The sequence below is a fragment of the Ostrinia nubilalis genome, chromosome 13, assembly GCF_963855985.1.
Source record: "Ostrinia nubilalis chromosome 13, ilOstNubi1.1, whole genome shotgun sequence".
Taxonomy (NCBI): domain Eukaryota; kingdom Metazoa; phylum Arthropoda; class Insecta; order Lepidoptera; family Crambidae; genus Ostrinia; species Ostrinia nubilalis.
The window spans coordinates 3357841-3375736 of NC_087100.1; the positions used below are offsets into that span (position 1 = coordinate 3357841).

Sequence of the window (17896 nt, forward strand, 5' to 3'; positions counted from 1 at the left end):
GTAGACCACCAAACCTTACTAAACAAATTGCGACATTATGGTGTTTCGAATAAGTCACTTGATCTGCTGAACTCGTATCTCACAGGCAGAAAACAAAAAGTTTGTATTAACGGAACTGAGTCTTCTGGAGCACCTCTTACTATGGGTGTGCCACAGGGATCAATATTGGGACCTTTGCTATTTCTTATTTATATTAATGACCTTCCTTACTTTGTAAAAGATCTGTGTGATATTGTGTTATTTGCTGATGACACATCTCTCATTTTCAAAGTTGATAGAGGTAAGGTAAATTTTGACGATATTAATAACACACTCTCACAGGTTCTACATTGGTTCACTGTTAACAACTTATTGTTAAATGCAAACAAAACTAAGTGCATTAAATTTACCTTACCTAATGTGAGGCAGGTTTCCACGCAATTAATGGTGAAGAATGAACCATTAAATAGCATAAATTCCACAACATTCCTGGGAATCACTTTAGATGCTAAACTTCAATGGGGTCCTCATATTGAAACTTTGTCAAAAAGGCTCAGTTCGGCTGCTTTTGCAGTGAGAAAGATAAGGCAATTAACTGACATTGAAACGGCAAGGCTAGTATATTTTAGCTATTTTCATAGTATAATGTCATACGGCATATTGTTGTGGGGCTCAGCCGCGGACATTGAAACTGTGTTTGTTCTGCAGAAGAGAGCAGTGCGGGCCATTTATAACCTTGGACCCCGATTTTCCTTGAAAGATTTTTTTAAGGAAATAAACATACTGACAGTAGCTTCACAGTTCATTTATGAAAACCTTTTATATGTCCGCAAAAATATAGAGCAATTCACGAAAAAGCGATTTGCATAACTTTAATACAAGAAACAAAAATAAACTTGCCGTTCCAAATTTCAGATTGCATAAGATTGGTAATTCATTTATGGGAAAATGTATTAAATTCTTTAATAAATTACCACAAACTGTTGTAGAACTACCCATTCATAAATTCAAAGAACATATTAAAAGTACCTTAATGAAAAAGGGCTACTATAAAGTCGATGATTATTTAAAAGATAAAAATGTTTGGGATACGTTGTTGCCTAGCTCGCATAAATATTTATAACTTTGTACATTTTAAAGCATGTAAACCTTTGAAAAAGAGGCTGACAATAGTGACTGAGTTTCTTGCGCTGCTTCTTCTCAGCACTGGCCCATTTATTGTCCTGAAGCAGTGGTAGGGTTAATACTGGGACGTGTAAAAGTGCTTTTTTTAAGCCTATTTACAGAAATAAATGAGTTTTAATGAGTTTTAGAAATACACGTTACAGACTTTACAAACAGACAAACATTAAAACATTCAAACACTCGTATACGCACAAGATTTCTCCCAAGACGTTTTGTTAGGGCACACAAAGTTTTATTAAATTTCCCATAAACTCGTAGGCGGTTCACATAAACACGGGCATGTTATGAGAAAACTTCTTACTTATTTGACTTCGGTAGGGTTTGTTCCGGTGTTTATCGTAACTTTGCGGGTTCACCTGTTTACAAGTCAGTATTTATAGAAAGGGTAGGTGCAAATGTTAGGTGAGGAAAAATAGAGGGATACGAAGTTTGCTATGACGCGGACAGAATAAGGTTTCTGAGCGTTAAATACGCAAGTAACGGATTTTCCTCCTTTTTCTGTAATGGAAAGTTTTACATACTTTACCTATTGTGATTTAATTTCATTGTGTTTATATTTCTATTTTAACAATAAAATCATGCAATGGAAATATTGAGAGTGATCCATGATGCCGCGGCGTGTGTATCTTCTGCCATGATATTTGCATTGGCAAATATCCATTGATAGTAGTAGTAGTATTTTACCAACATTGGTCTACACCAATGATGGTAAAATTATGCAAGAAAATGGACTCCGTCCAAAGTCGTAAAGCCCGTAGGCAAAAGAAAATGAATGAAATACGTTATCTATACCTATATTAAAAAACGGAAGAGTTTGTTTGTTTGCTTCAACATGTTAATTGCTAATCTCAGGAACTACCAGTCCGATTTAAAAAAATATTTTTGTGTCGGATAGCCCATTTTTCGAGGAAGGTTTTAGGCAATTATAATGTCACCCTACAGCCAATAGGGGCGAGCAGTAAAGAAAAATGTTGCAAAACGGGAAATATTACTCGAACTATTTTCACGCGTATGAAGTCGCGGGTATAGCTAGTTTAATAAATAAGTTCAAAACCACATACCTATAATTTGTAAATTTAGAAACGTATCAATCACCAAAATGCATAAAATGCCGATCCATTTTCCTTGTTTTCATTTTTCCATCGCCTCATGGAGTGACGTGATGCGCTATTGATATTTCTCGTATAATCCAAGGGCGGTACATTTACCAAATTTTATCAACATGACACAAGTAAATAAGATCAGCCAGCACCAAATTAGTTAAATTGTAACAATTATGATGGTCATTTTTAAGATTATTCCCGCAATATCCCGCAGTCAATCACTTAGTTCTCATGCCTGACTAGAGCAAAAAAAAATAGGATAGTGTCAATATTTAGAAGTCACAGGTTCCTTTACGACAACCAAATTTAAATTACTTTTGCCTATGATACTATCATCGTTTAAAATCTTAATTTCAAAAATAGGGATGGGATATTTGCGCTAAGCCGTTGGCGCCACTTGTGAGTGACAGGACCTTACTCTACAGTGGCGCTACTCCTGTGAGTGCAATTACGATAGTTCTCTTAACCGCTTCAGCTTTCACCAGTTGGCGTCACTGTATTAGCTACTATAAATAATAATAAATAATAATAATAAATCTTTATTTCATTACCAAAGTATACTAGCGAGTGACGTGATATAATGCTTAATTCAATACAACATAGTACATCTGTTTCCGCAATTTATTACACCGATCTTAATTTCGTTGCGGGTCCAATGTCCGTTTAACTTGACCTTTATTGGTTGGGTTTTTATGGCGGTCAAGCTGTAGATCCTGGCTACACAGGAGTTGCAGTGGTGGGAACGAGAGGTGGGAATAGTCCCATAGCGAGTGACATGATCTAGGCTTACTATGTACACTGTGAAGCCAACAGGTGAGGGCAAATACGATAGCCCTGATTTCTGTGTCAAAATAATTTAAAGGTATTAAACATCACAATTCGCGCTGGCCGCTTTCTCCGGTCTGTGGCAAAGAGCAATCACATAGCCTATGGCTTGTAGACCGCTCGAAAGATAAGCGGGCATTATCGGCAATCCCTGATAAGGGTAATGGTATAATGGAGAATTCGCACAACAACCGATAAGACAAGCTCCTGAATGATTAATTTCGGTTTTGTATTAAAACTGACTTCTTGCACCAGGATAAATGGGTAAAACGAAGGGAAGGGTCATAAGGAAACTATTTTATCATTATTATGTAGATGTGTGTGTTCTATTTTTTTTGGTGAATAATTATTGTCATATGTGTCATATGTGTTATACATATGTGTCATATGTGAGTGATGTGTTTTTAATTTTAACTAATTACGTTCATTTGAAACTTAGCACAATATCTATTTGATTAAATGATTAATATTTATTGTGACTGATTTATTTTGTGTGGTGTGCAATTTAATAGTTTAGTAGAGTATTTTATCTAATTTTGGAGTTTGTTATGGCGTTTCAGGGTCAAGAGTATCACGTTTAGTCGAATGGTATCAGAAATAGATATTATACGATATTCTAAATAGATTATGTTCACTAAGGAAAATTGGCCAAGTAAGAAAAGTAATGTTAGTTATAGTCATTGGTTCTTTATTGCTGTATTATTATGAATAAAATATTATGTAAAACAAAAAACATCAGAAATTTTGAGCACTGAGAAAAGGAATATTTTGTTCACAAATTGTTGTTGTACCTACATGGTAACCTTATTTACATGACTTGTTCTGAAAACATACTCATCTCATTTACGTAGAAATAATATCATAACGTTTACATAACAGAACAACAAAATAACACAAAATTATTTTTATTATAATTTTACTCGTAATAGAAACGCCTTTGAATTTATCTTCATCATATCAGCCATAGGATGTCCATTGCTGAACATAGGCCTACACCAATGATTTCTATAATGATGTTGTGAGTTGGTAGCGGCCAGCGATGTGTTATGAGGTCCTTTAAATTAATTTGATGAAATTCTTTTAGCGGTTTTGACGTGAACATAATTTCATTTAACGAACAGATTTTTATTTTTTTGTGTTTAAACTAGTATGTTACAAAAAGTTCTACATAATAGGTAACTCTAGTCAATTACTCTCGTCGCATATACTGAATCAGTAGGAACAGCAGAATAATTTAAGTTCATTTAATTACTTTCTTATTTAATCTACTATTTACACATTTTGTTAAAAGGACAAGCACACCAGGCTGCGCATTTTCGTTGCAAACTCACCCCTATTACAAACATACATAAAGATTTCAGTATTTAGCTTGACGTGCTCTCCCAAACTGACTAAGCATAATCTCCCTGAAAAGCCTTATCAAGTTGACAAATTGACTGGTTACTGCAGATTGCGGCTTTACGGTTTAAAAGCAGCTTAATATGAATATTCATTTCAGCATATTGACTTTACGAAACCGATTAAGATTCCATTTTCTGATATCGATTGTGACAAACAGCCACCATGGTTTAAAATATTATAAGATATTTGAAAAATTGGATTTTTGTAAGTAGCTTTAGTTAATTGTTAAGCCTTTGACTTCAAAACTTTATGAAGTCATCTTTCCACATTGTAGGACATCCCATTATGTTTTTATTTAAACTAAGCTATTTTAGCGTTAAGATTTCTTTCTATTTTAAAATATTTAATCTATAATCAATAAATCAGTCCTAACTATTAATACACTACATTACTTAAATTATAACCGCAATCTAGCGGGTGGAGTGTTTAACTTAATCCGTTTTGCTGAATTTTACTTTTAAATTAATTTAATTGGATATCACTTAAAATTATGAGCGAGCAAGTTAAATTCCAGATTGTAATCTGTGTTATGAAAAGTAATACCTACTTTAAAATTTGAGTGCAGTACGAATTCGTTCATTTTAATTTAATAGAAAGCTTGGCAGCGTCGCTTAATTATTCAAAACTGTCGAGCAACGTTATGAAAATTAGAGCTTATAATTAGGTCAAATGAATAATAAATCGGGCAATGCACGAATTTCAATTAATTTGAAAGCATATCTCAGTTCATTTTAAAAGGTAATTGAGCATAAATTTTCCACGATTTTGCAGTTGTTTAAAATTAAAATAAAAAAAAATCTTTAAATCAAAAATATTTTAAATAGGTATAATATTATAGGTATAATAGAATAGAATCGAATAAAAAACTTTATTAACAATATTTATAATAGTTAACATTAATTTACCTACCTAGAACGTCGTCCACCTACAAGGTGAACCGACGACATCGTGAAGGTAGCAGGAAGGCGCTGGACGCAGGCCGCTACCGAGCAACATGAAAAAGATTGGGAGGCTTATGTTCAGCAGTGGACGCCCTATAGCTGAGATAATGAAGATGATGCCCCCGCTCAGCATTTACCATTTTATTTGATTTGATTGGTTGCCTCGTAATAAATTTTTTACACCCTTTATAATCTCGTAAGTCTACTATCTATACTAATATCTATACTTCTATACTAATATTATAAATGCGAAAGTAACTCTGTCTGTCTGTCTCGCTTTTACGCCTAAACCACTGAACCGATTTTAATGAAATTTGGCATAGATATAGTTTTTGTTCCGGGAAAGGACATAGAATAGTTTTTATCTCGGTTTTTGAAACAGGGACGCCGTGATAAAGTTTTTCTGTGACAAACAAAATTCCACGCGGGCGAAGCCGCGCTCGGAAAGCTAGTAACAAAATAAAATAATTCGCTCCACTTTCATGAAATGTTTTTGTAATATCACAGTCACAGAGTAGGGGCTCTGAGATGCTTGTGGGATTGAAATGCCTAACTCGGAATGTGACGTTATACAGAGGGAATTTGCGGCATCAACCTGTTTCCGTACCTGAATTTGGGAAAACAAAAGGTTAAGTAGTATATTGGAAAGAAGCTAACGGTTGGTAGGTGATATAAAGAGAAGTGAATTACCTTTCGTAGAGAATTTTCATTTAGTCTAGCTAATAAATGGAGTAACTAGGTAAATGCTGAAGAAAGTGAATGTTTTCCATTAGGTAAATCTATTAAAAAACTTTCAGCATTCTTTTTATTTAGTCATCCTAGAACTGTTTAGTTTTCTCAAACTCATTTTGTTCGTTTTTCCACGAAGTGTTTTCCTTTCAAGGTGTTAACGTTTTAAGTTCAATTATTTCTAAAACCATCTTACCTTAGTAAAGTATTTTGTTTCCAATTGAGATACGCTGAAATACAGCCTCATCAAATTTCAATAACCAAAGAATACATTATTGAAATTAAATGAGAATTTGCTTAGCAAACCCCAGTTAACAGAAACAGAGTGAGTTTCTATCATCGCATAGCTTGATTGAATTATACAATAAACATTAAATTGAGGCGTCCTTCAGAGTAATCGTTTAATTGAATTCTCAAAAGGCTTGTGGAGCGTTCATTTGCGACGACATTAATTCTGTTTTAACGACTTCAAATGTTTTCGTATAGCGATTACAATGTTTAGTATCCACCGCTGTGGTTGGCGCAAGAGGAGAGATGAAGCGACCTCTAATCCCAAAAGATAAGACTTATTTTCCTTTGATCTCAGCACTGGTAGATAAAAAAGGAGTCCTTTGCGTTCTCTAAATAACATGCACGTTTTCATCAGGTGAAATGCAGACCAAGAATTTCCTCATTGCGGTTAAAAACGGTCTCAACACGACTCCATGCTGTTTTTTTACAAGCTAAATGTTATATTTTTTCAGCTAGACTGTTTATTTATTTAACCTATAAAACCGTAATTTTATTGTTTAGATAAGGCGAACTTAGTGATAAAATGTTTTCACTGCTTGTTGACCTACGAGCTAAGTAGGAAATGTGTGTTTTCTCAATTATTATTTATCTACATAAAATACTCTAACACAAAAATGTTATATGAACTCCTGAATGCAATATAGAAATGGAATATCCATTATTGTACCATTTGCCAACATAATTTATTTCACAGTTCGAACACCTGCCCCTTTTACTTAATCAATCATGTGAAACGTCAAAAGGGTGAAAGGATTCTCTTATCACTTAAACCAAATGCACTGTTATTCGAAATAAGAGACACCTTCTGAAAGTGGTTTTATACTCAATGTAAATTGTTTGTACCCCATAAACAAACATTCATTCATTAGTAAATAATGTATTTTTGCTTAAATTAAACTTATAGCTGCTTTACGTACCTATTGAAAGAGTCATGAAACTTTGCATATCGTATTAGTTTATGTGATCTATTCATCTCTTTCAAATAAATTTCGATGTTAGTATGAGTGAAAGAGGCAGATGGTCTCGACATAATATTGCGGAGTAGACACCAAACACAAAAGCAAGGAAATCTTTATTATAAGATTATATTTTAGCGCCATCATCACACGTGTAAAAAGTAATATAATCTCAAGCCATCTGTGTTAATGTGTTCTTGGCTTTATAGCAATCGTACGTATCAGTTGCTATGGAAACGGTTTATGAGTGTGTAGGACTTTATTTCGTTTTTATTTTACAAAGGAAAGTAGCCATAACGGAAGGCACATAGAAAGCTACAGGTTGCTTTTGACATTGTTATTTTTACAAGCTTTATATTGACTTCACTTGTTAGTATGTGTGGGACAAATCTTGCAACTGAATTTAAGACCACTTCTACTCAACCGATTGAGCTGAAATTTGGTATACTTATGTAAGTACGATGACAATGCAATGTTATGGTACCATTGAGCTGGTCTGATGATGGAGTCAGGAGGTCGCCATAGGAACTCCTAAACGAAACGGCGGAATCGCATCGAGTTTGGGTTCATTGGATTTGTCTTTTCGAGCAGTTTAGTGCTAGATGATGTCCATGGTCCTGATGATGGATTAGGGAGGTGGCCATAGGAACTCCTAAACGAAACGGCAGAAACTCATCGAGTTTGGGTTCGTTGGATTTTTCTTTTGAAGCAGTTTAGTTCTAGATGATGTCCAGGGTCCCGGTGATGGAGTCAGGAGGTGGCCATAGGAACTCCTAAACGAAACGGCGGAATCGCATCGAGTTTGGGTTCATTGGATTTGTCTTTTCGAGCAGTTTAGTGCTAGATGATGTCCAGTCCAGGGTCCTGATGATGGATTGGGGAGGTGGCCATAGGAACTCCTAAACGAAACGGCAGAAACTCATCGAGTTTGGGTTCGTTGGATTTTTCTTTTCGAGCAGTTTAGTGCTAGATGATGTCCAGGGTCCTGATGATGGATTAGGGAGGTGGCCATAGGAACTCCTAAACGAAACGGCAGAAACTCATCGAGTTTGGGTTCGTTGGATTTTTCTTTTATAGCAGTTTAGTTCTAGATGATGTCCAGGGTCCTGGTGATGGAGTCAGGAGGTGGCCATAGGAACTCCTAAACGAAACGGCGGAATCGCATCGAGTTTGGGTTCATTGGATTTGTCTTTTCGAGCAGTTTAGTGCTAAATGATGTCCAGGGTCCTGATGATGGATTAGGGAGGTGGCCATAGGAACTCCTAAACGTAACGGCAGAAACTCATCGAGTTTGGGTTCGTTGGATTTTTCTTTTCGAGCAGTTTAGTGCTAGATGATGTCCAGGGTCCTGACGATGGAGTCAGGAGGTGGCCATAGGAACTCCTAAACGAAACGGCGGAATCGCATCAAGTTTGGGTTCGTTGGATTTGTCTTTTCGAGCAGTTTAGTGCTAGATGATCTCCAGGGTCCTTATGATGGATTAAGGAGGTGGCTATAGGAACTCCTAAACGAAACGGCAGAAACTCATCAAGTTTGGATTCGTTGGATTTGTCTTTTCGAGCAGTTTAGTGCTAGATGATGTCCAGGGTCCTGATGATGGATTTGGGAGGTGGCCATAGGAAATCCTAAACGAAAAGGCAGAAACTCATCGATTTGTCTTTTCAAGCAGTTTAGTGCTAGATGATTTTTTTTGAAGGGACGCGGGCTCGTAGCTTGAAGAGCTTTTCCAGCTTCACCGGGCAGAGTGGCGAGTACAGAAGGTACTCTAGCCGTTTGGCGATCGTCGGTGCGCGTGCTAACAAGGCCGAGTGTGGGCTGTTCGCGATCGGGCCGTATCGAGCGCATAAGGCGCCCGATCAGTGGCGAACCCAACTAGAGGGTTGCCTACCGCGGTGTTGGACCAAAGTCCAGCCTACGGTGGGCTCACTCTAGTGGGCCCGATCGAGGGGGACTACGGACGCGGCCTGAGGGCGCCACGGTAGGCTCGGATCTCGGCTCAGGCCGTGTCCGGGGGACGGATTGGGGAGAACCGGCCCGGTACATGTCTGTACCGTCCGAAATGAAATGCAGGGCCTCGTACTCGCCGGCGTAACGAGCTACTGTGTTGTGGAGTAGTTGGCGTGCTTAAGGCAGTGATGTCTGTGTTCAGAAATTCGGTAATAGGATCGTCCGGGTCGTCTAGGACATGCCTAGGTCGTCGGTATTGGGCAGCGACATCTTTCTGGGGTGTGTACGTGGCGGCGCTAACGATAAGAGGGTTCTTGTGGTTGATCGCTTTATCATAGTAGCGGCGAGAGGCTTCTTTCATAAAGTGATTAATCGATGGGATCTCGAAATCTCTATGGAGATTCGTGTTACGCACGAACCACGGGGCATCCGCAGCTCGGCGTAAGAATTTGTTTTGGAGGGTCAGGAATTTCTTAAGGACTGTGCAGGAAGTATGAGCAAACACCGGACTGGCGTAAGTCAACACTGGACGGATGCAGGTTTTGTAAATTGTCAACTTATTTCTAAGTGACAATTTACTTTTTCTTCCAACTAGGTGGTAGAGTCGGTGGGTGTAGTGGTTCGCACGGCTCAAGACGCGTCTGAGGTGTGGAGCAAACGATAATCTCTGGTCGAGGGTGACACCTAAGTACTTGGCCTCACTCTTCCAAGGAATAGTTTGTTCAAATAAGGAGAGATGGGTGGGGACATTAGGACGAGTGCGAACCGGAGGACGTTTCGCAGACAAAGCCCTAGAAAAGTACAATGCTGCACTTTTTTCGGGATTTACCTCGATACGCCACTTCCTGAACCATTCGCCTAATTGTGTGATTGCGCGTTTTGGAGCGCCAAGATGACGTAATTCCGATTACGTCCGGACTTGTAGAGTGCGGTGTCATCCGCAAAGAGGGTTAAATCCGTATTCGGATATTTGGGGATGTCATTGACGTACAATGAAAAAAGAATGGGTGCTAGATGATGTCCAGGGTCCTGATGATGGAGTCAGGAGGTGGCCATAGGAACTCCTAAACAAAACGGCGGAATCTTATCGAGTTTGGGTTCGTTGGATTCAACTTCTCGAGCACTTTGGTGCTAAATAATGACCCAGAGATTGAGATACAACTAAAAAGTGTAAAATAAAATTATAATAAAAAATAACTTTTTTAAAAACAAGCTTTATCCTGAAATGCAGTTGTACTAAAACGAAATAAATAATTGTATGCTTGGTTCAAATAATTTCGAAAGCTTGTAGCGCAAACAGAAAAAAAAAGAATAAATTCCATGCGCGATACAAGCTTTCGAAATTATTTGAACCAAGCATACAATTATTTATTTCGTTTTAGTACAACTGCATTTCAGGATAAAGCTTGTTTTTAAAAAAGTTATTTTTTATTATATTTTTTTTTTATATAGTAGATTATTACAGTTTGTTTCTAGTGATATAAAGCTTGTACCTATTTGAAATTCTACATTTCAGGTCGTTGTTAAGGTACTTGTGAACTTAACGTTTGTGTTAAATGGACAAGAATTTGAATTGAACTGCTTTGACAAGATTTTTCTGCTAATAACGGGAATAAATTGTATAAGACTTCAACTTAAATTACGTTGTTTCATAGCAAAATTGGCCTCTTAGGTACAATATTATCCTATGTACCTAAGTTGTATTTACTTCCGTTGCTCTCGTTCTTAACAAAACGAAATATTTTTATCATGGTTTTTATTACAATATTATGATTTTTGTCCACAGATGGACTGGCAACATTACCAAGACATCCACGCCCCACTATCGCCGACGTGAAACCACCATGGCCACCGCCAACGCCAGCAGCCACTATGGCATGGCTGCCCTGGCCGGAAAGTATGATCCTATCAACATCAGCGGCACCTACTTCGGGAGAGGCGTCGTCATCCTCACCAAAACCCTCACTGGAGAAAGCATGGATGTCATCGACGAACCCAGAACCAACAAAACAATTGACATAATTGACGTTAATGTAGTCCAAGTCGCATTCTGCATTCTCTACACCATCATCTTCGTTTTGGGAGTCTTTGGCAACGTTCTCGTCTGCTACGTCGTCTTCAGAAACAGAGCCATGCAAACGGTCACCAACCTCTTCATAACCAATCTAGCCCTATCAGACATCTTACTATGCCTATTCGCAGTGCCTTTAACACCGATGTACACTTTCCTCGGAAGATGGGTCTTTGGAAGGTTGCTCTGTCATCTTATGCCGTACGCACAAGGCACAAGCGTCTACATATCAACGCTAACTCTAACCTCAATAGCTATTGACAGATTCTTCGTCATAATATACCCTTTCCACCCTCGAATGAAGCTGAACACTTGCATATTTATAATCATCTTCATATGGCTATTCTCATTAGTAGTAACCTGCCCGTACGGTCTCTTCATGGGGTTACTAATCACAAAGAACAAGACGTACTGCGAAGAAAGCTGGCCTTCAGACAGGTCGAGGAAAATATTCGGAGTTTTCACTACAGTTTTGCAATTCCTAATACCTTTCTTAGTAATTGCCATCTGTTACACTTGCGTTAGTATAAGATTGAACGACCGAGCAAGGTCGAAACCTGGTGCTAAGAATACTAGAAGAGAAGAAGCGGACAGAGACAGAAAAAGACGCACAAATAGAATGTTGATATCAATGGTGGCTATATTTGGTATTTCGTGGCTTCCCATAAATCTAATTAATATATTTAATGACTTCTACGCTCAGATGACTGAGTGGAATTTCTATTACGTGTCGTTTTTCCTCGCCCATTCGATGGCAATGGCCTCTACGTGCTATAACCCTTTTCTGTACGCTTGGTTGAACGAGAATTTTAGGAAGGAGTTCAAACAGGTGTTGCCTTTTTTCGAATCGACGGGCGGGGTGAGGAATAGCTACCACTCGGGTCGGATGCCCACGCACAAGTCTGACAAAATATGCAATGGCAACGAGACCATTCAGGAGACTTTACTGGCGTCCTCTTTCAACCGAGGCCCGTCTATAAAGCAGAGGATTCTGGAAGGGAACGGGAAAAAGGATAGCGTTGAAATAGAAAATATTTTATTGGAGGATAAAACAATCTCGGCCACTTTTCACACGAAGAGTGAGAACATCAATTTGCAGCTCATCGATGAGGAGTCACAGCTGAGTGAGCCTACGGAGAGTAAGGCCCCGCCTTTATAAATACAATGTAAGTATACAGCTTATTAAGTTTATAAATTCAAAATTCACTCATCCGGAAGGGATTAATTTTAAAAATGATTAAATTTTACCTTTTAGGATTTACCAATTTTAGACGGCCAATTCTCTGAGCTTTGCAAAGTATAATAAAATATTCATTGTCTACAAATCCTTTGTAAGCCAAAACCAGACTTTAAAATGATTGAGTGAAAAGAGTTAATATCATTTTGAACAATTAAACAGTAGCGTTTAAATCGGACTCATTGTACGTATCATGTACAGACCTTTTGATTCATTTGATTAAAACTGAAAGCGATTTAATCAAAGGAATTTTATCGAAAATTTGTTCGCATTGCAAAATCCTTTTAGATGAATGGACGTCTCTCGCCACTAAAAGTTTTTCAATTGCTAATTTAATTTATTAACATAGTATGTAATATTGTTGTACTTAATTGAAACGAAAATGTGTGGTCTTATGTGCTATAGATATAATAGATTACAAACAGTTTACATACAAACACATACATTTAACAGGTAGGTATTATCTTTATTATCAGAAAAGATGAACAAGCGATTGAAGCGGGCCTTTACAATTGAAAATGTATTTACTCTTGATTAATCTTAGGGTTGAAGCAGTTGTAATGGAAATTGTCCATACAGATTTGTTGAAATCAAACAATTTGATTGAATCGATAATATCGTTCAATAGATTTATAAATAAAAAGATGGCTAGCCACTCAATAACGATACGAGCACTGACCTTCTATTTTTATTCGCATATCCACTTTTTTTTTATATCAACTTCTTATCAAGTTCACTTTTTACATTTTCTCTTGAATGCTATTATGTAAATTCTGTCATAATTTTCTTTATACTCTTATAGAAACTCAGTCGCACAAAGAATACTAATCAACTACTTTCGCAATACTTTTTTCAAAATGCTTAGCTTTCGAGAAAATGTTTAGCAATTCCTTTATGCGGAAAACTTTATTAAACCAGAATATTCTTATTATATTTCCTTTGTTTCCATCTTTTGGACTATGACAAATAAGACCCGAAGTAAAAATGATTACTTATTTTATGATGAAAAGTCATTTTGAATTATATTATTAATTTGAAACTTATCCTACTAATATTATAAATGCGAAAGTAACTCTGTCTGTCTGTCTCGCTTTCACGCCTAAACCACTGAACCGATTTTGATGAAATTTGGCATAGAGATAGTTTGAGTCCCGGGAAAGGACATAGGATAAAGTTTTTCTGTGACAGACAAAATTCCACGCGGTCAAAGCCGCGGGCTGAAAGCTAGTAACCACATAAATCACAATACGTAAAGCCTGATATTATGTAATGTATGTATCATGTAGTTATTTTTATGGATATTATTTACTAGTCCAGTCAATAAAGTATTGTAAAATGCGTGGAACACTTTTGCTATGTTCACCTCTTAACTATAGTCTAAATAAAGTCCTGAAGTCAGAAATTATGTTCCACGGATTTCCCTCTACACCGTCGTTAAAGCATTCATTAACTAGACCATTACTGAAAAATAGTTCGTTTTCTTGTCTTACGTTTAGGTATAAAAATAAATATTTACTTACCTCTAATCTGATTTTCTCATCCTGCCCACCATAGTAGAAGTAGATATACGTAATACATAGACATTCTGAACTTATAACCCAGGTTTAAATTCTCTAGAACTAACTAGCACTAGGTAACTGTGGTTTAACCTCGATTTACTGCGGTCAGACATCCAATGATACTTTGATTGTCTATTAGTCTGAGAGACATGTCTCTCAGCTGAGTAGTGATAAACTAATTTTAAACTACCATAGAGCTTCAAGTTTGTATCTTATTTCTCCATAAGAGAGGTACATTGTTAATACTCGTAGATAGAAAAGAAGAGTTTGGTAGTAAAAGTATACCTACCTGCTGAATAGAAAAGTAACGTTAACGGGTGCAAATGAATTCTGAAAAAAAAATACAGTGTTTAATGTGATTAGTCAGCCTTTATATGTTAATTAATTAGTTTGAATTTGCCGAAATATGAATTAAACCTATTATCATCCAGGTACAGTCGAGTTTATAAATATATTGGCAGTGTCAATTTTTCAAAATATTGTTAGCATTTTAACGAACATCATAATATATTTCAATACAATCAAATGTAATCATATTTACTGTTCATTAACATGTTGCAGTAGCGCAGTATTGACTGCGCTACAATATTTTGAAACATCGGGCACTGCCAATATATTTATGAACTCGACTGTACCTGCTACAAGCTTACGTATTTATAAAGTTGGAAATTTTAAGTACACGTCAAACCATAACGACGTTCGTGGCTCGAGTGATTCGCCTGGCGGTGACAGTTTTGTGCAAAGAACGCCTTCGGCATCTCACTAGGTATTTTGCAGATTTACACGCTGCGAGTTATGCTCTTCTACTCGTACTACACAACGATTTCATACGATTTAATTCAATTGTTCATTTTCTTTTTTCATTCATAATTGCAGCAATAATGCAGCTAATGATATAAACAACAAAAATAAACAACAATAAAGTCAGAGAGCAATTAGCAATAAATGGTAGATTTATGCATTTTTTTAAAACAGCCATGATTTTCTTCTTCTCTCACTACATCTATGAAATCTTTAAAATATCGGTTGGATCGATACAAACGCTTGTCAAATATAAGATCTTAAAATTCCTTCTAAGCCACGATACAGTCATTTTGACGGTCGTTAAAAGTCGTCGTATGTAATTTGCCTTTGTAAAGGTATTCATCGTCGCAGTTTGCCATTAGAAACTTTGAATGTCGTGTGCAGATTTTCAGTTGCTCTAATGACAATAATATTAAAATTAATATTTTAACCAAGCAGAGATTGGGAAATATTCGATACAGTCATGAATGTAATAAGTCAAAATAATTTCATACAACGCCAAAAATACTACTGATAAAGACAATGTGGTACAGGATTATATCTAATGAAATACAGTCGATTTTTTCAGTGTACCTAATATAAAATCATGTAGGTCCACAAATATTTGTGGACTGTGTCCCTGTTACCCTCTCTCTCTCTCTCTCTCTATGTTTACCCTCTTAGGGGTGGAATTTCGTAAAATCCTTTCTTAGCGAATGCCTAAGTCATACCATTTACCTGCATGCCAAATTTCATCCCGATCCGTCCAGTGGTTTGGGCTGTGCGTTGATAGATCACTATGTCAGTCAGTCAGTCAGTCACCTTTGAGTTATATAATATATTTAGATTGTTTTCTTTGTTACAGATAAGCTGATTCTACAACGATTCTAAACGACAACATTTTTTTTGTACAGTCAATATTGTTCTTTTAAAATACTTTTGGCAAAGTACAAGTAATTAATATAGAGTTTATAGAGAATGTAAGTGTCATGTAAATACAACGCACAATGTTCCTTGTTTACTAATTCAATAAACACATGCTTGATGTTAAGCTTTGTTTTGTATAGTATAAAGATACGTTAGAGTAACTTCAAAGTTACTGTATTAAAAAGTAATTTAATAGGTCATGTTGAATGTAATTATGCCCACATACACGTTGTTAAGGTAAATAATACTTAATTACTGTTGATTGAATAATTCCTTCTGTATTGAACTTAATAAAACTGATGACTTTTTTCAATCAGGGTACTTGTCTTGCTCTAAGATTAAAAGATGCAAGTATTATAATATTATGTAGCTTACATCTAATTACAGACTAATTACACCAACTAATTTGTCAAAATATGCAAACGCCGTTTGTGATTGAATGATTAGATGATTGTGTTATTTATATGATGCCTTTACTTATAGAGCGATTCTGTAAATATGTCGAAGTTTATCTCAATGTTAGTTTTTAAGTTAAATGTTAACATACGCAAGTATCCAAAGGCCTATGTATGTAACTCGTAGGAATCGAAATTGTAATGTAACATAGTATTAACTTTATGCAAAGAGATGCATTTATGTATAGTATAACTGATAAATAAGTGTTTTGGACAAACTTTTGAGCCCAATTTCAAACTCGATTGAAGTTTTCATTTATATTTTTATATTTCCTTTTCAATTTGAAAGCTATTTCTTTGCATGTAGCTTTCATTAGATATCATAATATCCGTTTTTGTACTATAAAAGTATTTCAAAAAGCTACATGTATTGAGATGTAGTCAAGTTTGAAATGTAGTTTGATTGAAACACTTAAACTAATTGATAAAACTTTAACGATAACTGTATAAAGTTGTGGTTAAACTATATGGAGTTTAAGCTTGTTGGTAGATTTTGTAAATAGAGTACGTAATAGGTTAGGTATGTTTAGAAAGATCCGCTTGTAATATAATATATGTTAAACTAACGCATTTCATTTAGTAGTTTGTATGTTAACTGTTAATTTAACTGGTGAAAATAAATGAGGCTGGCTGTTTTTCACTTTAATATTTTATTCAAATGAACCTTATAGTTTTATATTTAGATCTATAACGTTGTTAACATAGGATAGAGAAGCTATTGTAAGCAAAATTCTTGCACCATTTTGGAAAGAATTAAAACTAAAATTCGCTGTAGCTGCTGCATTAGTTCTGTCGTCTAACCAAACTAAAAACATGCAGCGCTAGATCGCTTATCTGATTATCAAAGTCGCACTAAATTAACGTGTACGGATTGCAGTATACAATAAACGTAGTCGTCGTTCGTCGTCGTCGATTCAGCCGAAAGACGTCCACTGCTGGACAAAGGCCTCCCCCAAGGATTTCCACAAAGACCGGTCCTGCGCCGCTTGCATCCAGGTACTTCCCGCGACCTTCACCAGATCGTCGGTCCACCTAGTGGGAGGCCTGCCCACGCTACGTCTTCCAGCTCGTGGTCGCCACTCAAGAACTTTCCTGCCCCAGCGGCCATCAGCTCTTCGAGCTATGTGCCCCGCCCACTGCCACTTGATTTTAGCGATTCTGCGGGCTATGTCAGTCACTCTGGTTCTCCTACGGATCTCCTCATTTCTGATTCGATCACGCAGGGTAAACGTAGTCATAATAATTTTTTTAACAAAAGTAGGAATGTATTGTAAAAACGCTTTAATCAATGCGTGCTCTATCTCAAAGAGAGATCAAAGCTTACGTACGGAAGACTGCAAATCAACGTAGGTAAGCGATGTACCTCCTTATGCAGTTGAATTAAGAGTGATTTTTCAACCAAAATGTACTACGATGTGTTATCGCTATACACTACACACTCACTGAAATATATACTTTTTGAACGTTTAAGGAAAACATCGTAAAAAATATACGCACAGATTAGTTG

The 17896-nt window shown here is 36.5% G+C and overlaps 1 protein-coding gene across 1 annotated transcript in view; it reads left to right on the top strand.

Annotated features, from left to right (window-relative positions):
* Positions 1 to 16374, top strand: part of LOC135077452 (prolactin-releasing peptide receptor-like) — a 101119-nt gene extending 84745 nt beyond the window's left edge. The window contains exons 2-3 of the mRNA XM_063972001.1: positions 11144 to 12594; positions 15873 to 16374. Coding sequence (XP_063828071.1) covers positions 11202 to 12587 — 1386 coding nt within the window. The 5' untranslated portion in view covers positions 11144 to 11201 and the 3' untranslated portion in view covers positions 12588 to 12594; positions 15873 to 16374. The remainder of the gene's footprint in view (positions 1 to 11143; positions 12595 to 15872) is intronic.
* Positions 16375 to 17896: the final 1522 nt, after the last annotated feature.